General features: G+C 41.5%; 1 protein-coding gene across 1 annotated transcript in view; it reads right to left on the bottom strand.

Annotated features, from left to right (window-relative positions):
• Window positions 1-197: 197 nt before the first annotated feature.
• The window catches only part of LOC115160242 (lysosome membrane protein 2-like), a 53,072-nt gene continuing 44,807 nt past the window's right edge, over window positions 198-8,462 (bottom strand). The window contains exons 10-11 of the mRNA XM_029710624.1: window positions 5,190-5,221; window positions 198-252 (exon numbers count right to left, since the gene is read on the bottom strand). Coding sequence (XP_029566484.1) covers window positions 198-252; window positions 5,190-5,221 — 87 coding nt within the window. The remainder of the gene's footprint in view (window positions 253-5,189; window positions 5,222-8,462) is intronic.

The raw sequence follows: 8,462 nt of genomic DNA, 5'->3' as shown, positions 1-8,462 counted from the left end.
CTTGTTCCAGTTGTATTTGTGATGATGGGTGGTACCTCTAGGTTGGTATACACAGGGCCTCAGTCATGCTCCAGGTGTAGTATAGCTCTCTCTAGTCCAGCCGCTGGCTATAGGCTGGTAGTGAATATGGCCAAGTGTCTTCTCAGCCAAGCCCCGTGACCACTTAATCACAACAACAAGCCACAAATGGATTAGGATTAAGCCTCACAGTCACTATGGCTGGCCTCTATACTGAATATATGGATGAAGGATCTGATAAAGGGCAACACATCGCAGAAAGAAATATACACTGCCGTCAGAAAGTATTGATACCCCTTGACTTATTCCACATTTTGTTGCGTTACACCCATCCACACACAATACCCCATAACGACAAAGTAAAAACATGTTTTTAGAAATGTTTGCACATTTATTGAAAATGAAATACATAAATATCTCATTTACATACGTATTCACACCCCTGAGTCAATGCATCTTAGAATCACCTTTGGCAGCGATTACAGCTATGAGTCTTTTGGGTAAGTCTCTAAGAGCTTTGCACACCTGGATTGTACAACAATTGCTAATTATTATTTTTTATTCTTCAAGCTCTGTCAAATTGGTTGTTAATCATTGCTAGACAGCCATTTTAAAGTCTTGCCGTAGATTTTCAACCCAATTTAAGTCAAAACTGTAACTAGGCCACTTGGGAACATTCAATGTGTTCTTGGTAAGCAACTCCAGTGTATATTTGGCCTTGTGTTTTAGGTTATTGTCCTGCTGAAAGGTAAATTTGTCTTCCAGTGTTTGTTGGAAAGCTGACTGAACAAGGTTTTCCTCTAGGATTTTACCTGTGTTTAGCCCTAATTCCGTTTCTTTTTATCCTAAAAAACTCCCTAGTCCTTGCCGATGATAAGCATACACATAACATAATGCAGCTACCATCATGCTTGAAAATATGAAGAGTGGTACTCAGTGATGTGTTGTTGTGTTGGATTTTTTTTTGGGGTGAGGGGGGGTGCTGCATTTAGCTGTGGTTTGGGTTTATGTGACATGATATGCTAGCTTGAAAAATGGGTGTCTGATTATTTCTGGCTGGGCACTCTGCTGACATAATCTAATGTTTTGCTTTCGTTGTAAAGCCTTTTTGAAATCGGACAGTGGGGTTAGATTAACGAGATTCTTGTCTTTAAATAGCTGTAAAATAGTCATATGTTTGAGAAATTGAAGTAATAGTATTTCTAACGATTCAAAAATCGCGCCACTGGATTTCAGTGGCTGTTACGTAGGTGGGACGAGTTCGTCCCACATGCGCCAGAGAGGTTAAGTACCGTGACGCTCCGGTCAACATAAATGCTAGCAGAATATGCTGAATGGGGTTAAGGTGAGACGTCACTAGAAAACCCACCCTTTCCATTGTGAAAGGACCCTATTTTGGTGCTTGGAAGTGATACTCCTGAACAAAGTTAGGAAGAGCTTAGCATTACTGCAAGCTAACAGAGAGGGAACATTTTCCCCTCCCCGTACCACGTTTAAAATTCCTCCGCTAGCGCGACGGAAGTCCGACCTTTGTACTTCCGTTTAATTTCAGCATTCTATACCCTGGTGGTGAAGAATTGCCAGTACATCTCTAGGGGAAATCCAAACGTGGATCACGGTAAGATATCCAGACAATCGCAATTGACTGGATATGACGTCTCATTCAATTTAACTAACAAGTGAAATTGCCAGATTTACCTTTTCAAGTGGATCTTTTAAATAATATCCAAAATTGATTGGGCGTCTACAATGAGACATGATTAACTTTTTCCAAACTTAACTTAGATGAAGCAATGCTCTCAGGTTAATTGAAAGTGAATTCCCAGATAGCCTATATGGGTTTGATTTATCATAAATAGATTAATCAGCAAAATCTGCTTTAGCAAAGCACATTCAGTAAAACCCATTACTGACGGGAGTGAATCACATGAGGCTTCGGCCTTAAGGGAAAGTATAGTGGTGAATGTACCCTAAACATTTAAACTACATTACTGTTATGATAACCCCGCAATCTGAATTGCTTGGGTATCATTGCCTCATTCAATTTATTTATTTAAATTGCCGAACACACCTTTCTAGGTTCTTCCAACTAAATGAGACAACTTAAACTTTGCATATTAACCTTGATGAAGCAACCTCTCAGGTAATTCAAAGTTAATTCCCAGATAGCCTTTACAGGTTTGATTTATCATAAATAGATGAATCAGTAAAATCTGCTTTAGCAAAGCACATTCAGTAAAACCCATTACTGACGGGAGTGAATCCCATGTGGCTTCAGCCCCAGGGAGGAGCGTACCCTAGTGGTGAAGCGTCCCAACATTTGACCTACGGTTTACACTTATGATATCCAATCAATGGAGATTGTATGGATTATCCATTCTATAACGACATTAATGAATGTCGCTTTGAAAGATCCATTCTAACCGAGAGAGAGAGAGAGAGAGAACTCTCCAACAGAACGACGCTCCAACAAGGATCCCGACGACACACTGAGCGTAAATATATATTGATTGCAGTTGTTCCCGAATGAGTGAGCGTTCATGTACAAAGGATTAGCATATCAATTGTTACTATTAATGAACTCTGTGTGCCTCCTCAGCTGACCGTTTATGACCCTTTATTCAACAGGCCGCCATGCCTGTTTAGCCCACAAGGGCACATTCCTCTACCAATTCTTTGTGATGATAATTACTGTTTGTATGTTTTCTGTGAATTACTTAGTGTAGTAAATAAATTATTTTAAGACAATTGATGTATGGATGATTTTAGTAAAGACTGGGTTCGTGCAGATACAACAATTTACGACGTTTGGAATGAGAACTATATGAACTTCCTGTCTAACAGAAATGCACATTGGGACACACTCTATTCTATTGGCCAAACTAAAACACTATTCTGTAAATACATTCTAGAGGAATCTGATCTTCAAGTTATAGATTTTCATAGCCTTTATTGTTTACTTTTAGACAAATTTACCCCACACTATATGGCACAGGATAATTGTCTTAAATGTCAAGCCTCAGTTTGTTCAGCAATTTCAGTCCAGAACCTGTCCTTATTTTACAGTGTGTACAGTGAAATAGGTTTGTTAGCTTGTCCACAATGGCAACAATAAGCCAATGATATGGTAGTTTCATAGAACTGCAGAGATACAATGCAGGCTGTAGTAGGATGACACATTTTAGACACCACACTCACCTAAGCAATGTAGGCAGATGTAACATTTCAAATGTCATATACATAACACTTAAAAATGCTCACTGTCACGGATCCCTCTTGAACTTTCATTGTACACACATGGCCCCTATTCCCACTGATTGTATTTGTATGTATGTGCCCTTTGTTCACCATGGTGGTGTCGTTTATTGTTACTATGTCCGTTGGTGCGTGTGAGTACCTGTGCTGTGTGTTTTGGCTTTCGTGCCATTGTGGATTGCGCAGATGATTACGGGTCTCGTCCAGTGTGTTAATCATTGTGTCCGTGTGTTATTTATTCGAGGTACTCCTCGCTCTTTTGTTTTGGGTTTCTACCCTGTGTTGCGTTACGTGTTTGTTTGGTCTTCGTCCCAGTGCCTTTACACGGCACGACGTAATTTGGGCTTAATAAAAAAAACTATTACGCATTCCTGCGCCTGTCTCCCGAATCTCTTCATACCAACGTGACACTCACTTCCAACCATATCACCACTTACAAGTTCATAGTGAAGGTGACCTATGTATTAGGTATGAGCAGAGATATTTTCTGTAACATATTTTTATGAACATAGTTAGATTTCCTTTTTGTTCCTTACATATTTGAACGTATTCAACCAACCAACGATCAATTTAATCAGTGCATTAACAAAAGTGATAAGCAGTAGAAATCTAATAATTAGGACGTTTAAAAAATTGCAGTGTTAATATGAATCCAAATTCATAAAAAGGACATCCTCATTGCATGAATTGTTTAGCCTTCGTTGCTCAATAGAGCATTTTACCACTTCCTTGATCTTCTTTGACACTTATGGGTAGAGAATAATACTACATTTTAATCCATCCCATGATGCACAAGGGGCATAGTTCCTAGCATAGTACCTGAATGAGTATACATACACCTTTAGGACACACACATGGAGTAGGGCTGGTTTCCCAAACAAAGATTAAGCCAGGTCCTGGACTAAAAAGCTATTTCGTTGGAGATTATCCATTGAGAAGGACTAGGCTTGATCTGTGTCTGGGAAACTGGACCATAGTGATCAGCTGGATTCAAAAAACATGTTCCCTTCCCTTGCCATCTCTAATCATGCAATATAGCGATGGCTTTACTTAGCCCTCCACCATACTGTTTTCATCCATTCAATCAGGGGCAGAAGGAATACTGTATTTTTATTTACATTATATTACAATGAGATTAGAAGTAAATAACAGGTATAAAACAGTTTAACTTTTAGAGAATGTCTGAAACAGCAGGTCAAAGGGTCACGTGTATTATTAACCAATATTACAGGACTCTTGGAAGAATAGCCTCCATTGTGGGTTAAACGAGATCCAAACAAACAAACAAATGGGGAGATATCACAATAATAGTGTAACTAGTGTCACATTGATCAAGACTATAACTTTGAGGCACAGAGGCAACAATTTAACTCTGAACAGCAACTCACACACAGTAGATCTGTGAATCTCAACAACAACAAAACATGTCCCATTCCCTCCTCAAGACTTTTCAATAATAGGAGTCATGTCAATGTTGGTCCTGACATTTTTTTCGTCACCCTCCTTGTTGCTCACAGGAGAATAAGATGTGTCCTCCTTTGTTGTCATCTATAGATGGAGAGAGTTTAAGGAGGGAGCGAGAGAGTGGAAGGAGAGGAGGGAGGGAGGTTACAGAGTACAATATTAGTGGCAAGACATTGGACAAAAGAGCTTTTCAGGATCATAATCTTTCATCTTTCAGATACAGTATTTGTTGTCCAGTGGCGCCGGAGGAGATGGCTGCATCCTAACAAATTGTGTGTTTTTTTGCGTTATTTGTAACTTATTTTGTACATAATGTTTCTGTCACCGTCTCTTTTGACCCAAAATAGGTTCTGGATATCAGGACATTTACTCACCTCGTACTGGACATTACTGGCGATTACTCACCTCGTACTGGACAAAGATTTTTTCTTTAACAAGTTGGATGCAAAGGATTTACTTCAGACATCCGACAAGGCCCAAATCCCTGTCATTCGCATGAGAAAGACACAGAGATATTGGGGACTTAGGTCGGGATGCCTTGTAAGGCTCCGACGGCGGGTGGGTAATCTGCTTCTACCATCAGTCCTATTAGGCAACGTACAATCATTGGATAACAAAATAGATGAACTACGATCATGAATATCCTACCAACGGGATATTAAAAACTGTAGTATCTTGTGTTTCACCGAGTCGTGGCTGAACGATGACATGGATAAAATACAGCTGGCAGGTTTTACGCTGCATCGGCAAGATAGAACAGCTGCCTCCGGTAAGACAAGGGGTGGCGGTCTGTTTATATTTGTGAACATCAGCTGGTGCATGAAATCTAATATTATGGAAGTCTCGAGGTTTTGCTCACCTGAGTTAGAGTATATCATGATAAGCTGCAGACCACACTGTTTACCAAGAGAGTTTTCATCTATATTTTTCGTAGGTGTCTATTTACCACCACAAACCGATGCTGGTACTAAGACCGCACTCAATGAGCTGTATAAGGCCATAAGCAAACAGGAAAACACTCATCCAGAGGCGACGCTCCTAGTGGCCCGGGGACTTTAATGCAGGGAAACTTAAATCCGTTTTACCAAATTTCTATCAGTATGTGGCCCTGGCCTTCCTTGTGGCTCAGTTTGTAGAGCATGGTGTTTGCAACGCCAGCATGGTGTGTGCAACGCCAGGTTTGTGGGTTCGATTCCCACAGGGGGCAGTACAAAAACAAAACAAAATTATGAAATGTGTGCATTCACTACTGTAAGTCGCTCTGGATAAGAGGGTCTACTAAATGACTAAAATCTAAATGTTAAATGTGCAACCAGAGGAAAAGAACCTCTAGACCACCTTTACTCCACACACAGAGAAGTGTACAACGCTCTCCCTCACCCTCCATTTGGCAAATCTGACCATAATTCTATCCTGATTCCTGCTTACATGCAAAAACTAAAGTAGGAAGCACCAGTGACTCGGTCAATAAAGGAGTGGTCAGATGACGCAGATGCTAATGTGCAGGACTGCTTTACTAGCACAGACTGGAATATGTTCCGGGATTCTTCCGATGGCGTTGAGTAGTACACCACATCAGTCACTGGTTTCATCAATAAGTGCATCGATGACATCGTCCCCACAGTGACCGTACGTACATACCCCAACCAGAAGCCATGGATTACAGGCAACATCTGCACTGAGCTAAAGGGTAGAGTTGTTGCTTTCAAGGACCGGGACTCTAACCCAGACGCTTATAAGAAATCCCGCAATGCCCCCCGACAAACCATCAAACAGGCAAAGCGTCAATACAGAACTAAGATTGACTCGTACTACACCGGCTCTGACGCTCGTCGGATGTGACAGGGCTTGCAAACTATTACAGACTACAAAGGGAAGCACAGCCACGAGCTGCCCAGCGACACAAGCCTACCAGATGAGTTAAATTACTTCTATGCTCGATTTGAGGCTAGCAACACTGAAGCATGCATGAGAGCATCAGCTGTTCCGGACGACTGTGTGATCACACTCTCCATAGCTGATGTGAGTAACACCTTAACCTCTTATGGCTAGAGGGCAGTATTTTCACGGCCGGATAAAAAACGTACCCGATTTAATCTGATTTTTACTCCTGCCCAGAAACGAGAATATGCATATTTACAGGAGCTGAATAGAGAGCTTCCCCAAAAACAATATGTTTACATTTATTCTGAACAGAAGCATAATGGAAGCACATGTTTGAATGGTGTCTCCCAGGACTTCTACTTCAATAACAAATGTTGGTTTGGTTCAAAATAATCCATAGTTATATCCAAATAGCGGCGTTTTGTTCGTGCGTTCAAGACACTATCCAAGGGTGACGAAGGGTTACGCGCCCGACGACTTTCGTGACAAAAATGTTTTAAATATTCCATTACCGTACTTCGAAGCATGTCAACCGCTGTTTAAAATCAATTTTTATGCTATTTTTCTCGTAAAAAAGCGATAATATTCCGACCGTGAGTCGTTGTTTTTGTTCAAAGACGAAAGAATAAAAACATGGGGTTGCCTCGTGCACGCGCCTCCAGTCTCTGTTCTCTGATCGACCACTATCAAAATGCGCTAATGTTTTTCAGCCATGGCCTGCAAAGCCACCATTCAGCTTTTTGCCGCCTTCTGAGAGCCCATGGGAGCCGTAGGAAGTGTCACATTACAGCAGAGATCCCCTGTTTTGGATAGAGATGATCAAGAAGGCCAAGAAATGGTCAGAGAGGGCGCTTCCTGTTTGGAATCTTCTCAGGTTTTGGCCTGCCAAATGAGTTCTGTTATACTCACAGACACCATTCAAACAGTTTTAGAAACTTTCGAGTGTTTTCTATCCAAAGCTAATAATTATATGCATATTCTAGTTTCTGGGCAGGAGTAATAATCCGATTAAATCGGGTATGTTTTTTATCCGGACGTGAAAATACTGCCCCCTATCCATAACAGGTTATTAACACAGGTGTGAGTGTTGACGAGGACAAGGCTTGAGATCACTCTGTCATGCTGATTGAGTTTGAATAACAGACTGGAAGCTTCAAAAGGAGGTGGTTGGAATCAATGTCCTTCCTCTGTCAACCATGGTTACTTGCAAGGAAACACGTGCCGTCATCATTGCTTTGCACAAAAGGGCTTCACAGGCAAGGAATTGCTGCCAGTAAGATTGCACCTAAATTAACCATTTATTGGATCATCAAGAACTTCAAGGAGAGCGGTTAAATTGTTGTGAAGAGGCTTCAGGGCGCCCAAGAAAGTCCAGAAAGCACCAGGACCATCTCCTAAAGTTGATTCATCTGTGGGATCGGGGCACCACCAGTACAGAGCTTGCTCAGGAATGGCAACAGGCAGGTGTGAGTGCATCTGCACGCACAGTGAGGCGAAAACTTTTGGAGGATGGCCTGGTGTCAAGAAGGGCAGCAAAGAAGCCACTTCTCTCCAGGAAAAACATCAGGGACAGACTGATATTCTGCAAAAGGTACAGGGATTGGACTGCTGAGGACTGGGGTAAAGTCATTTTCTCTGATGAATCCCCTTTCCGATTGTTTGGGGCATCCGGAAAAAAGCTTGTCCGAAGAAGACAAGGTGAGCGCTACCATCAGTCCTGTGTCATGCCAACAGTAAAGCATCCTGAGACCATTCATGTGTGGTGTTATTTCTCAGCCAAGGGAGTGCCTAAGAACACAGCCATGAATAAAGAATGGTACCAACACATCCTCCGAGAGCAA

Source organism: Salmo trutta, chromosome 23 (genome assembly GCF_901001165.1).
Source record: "Salmo trutta chromosome 23, fSalTru1.1, whole genome shotgun sequence".
Classification (NCBI taxonomy): domain Eukaryota; kingdom Metazoa; phylum Chordata; class Actinopteri; order Salmoniformes; family Salmonidae; genus Salmo; species Salmo trutta.
The sequence above is the reverse complement of the archived record's forward strand: the minus strand, read 5'-3'. Positions and strand labels throughout refer to the sequence as shown.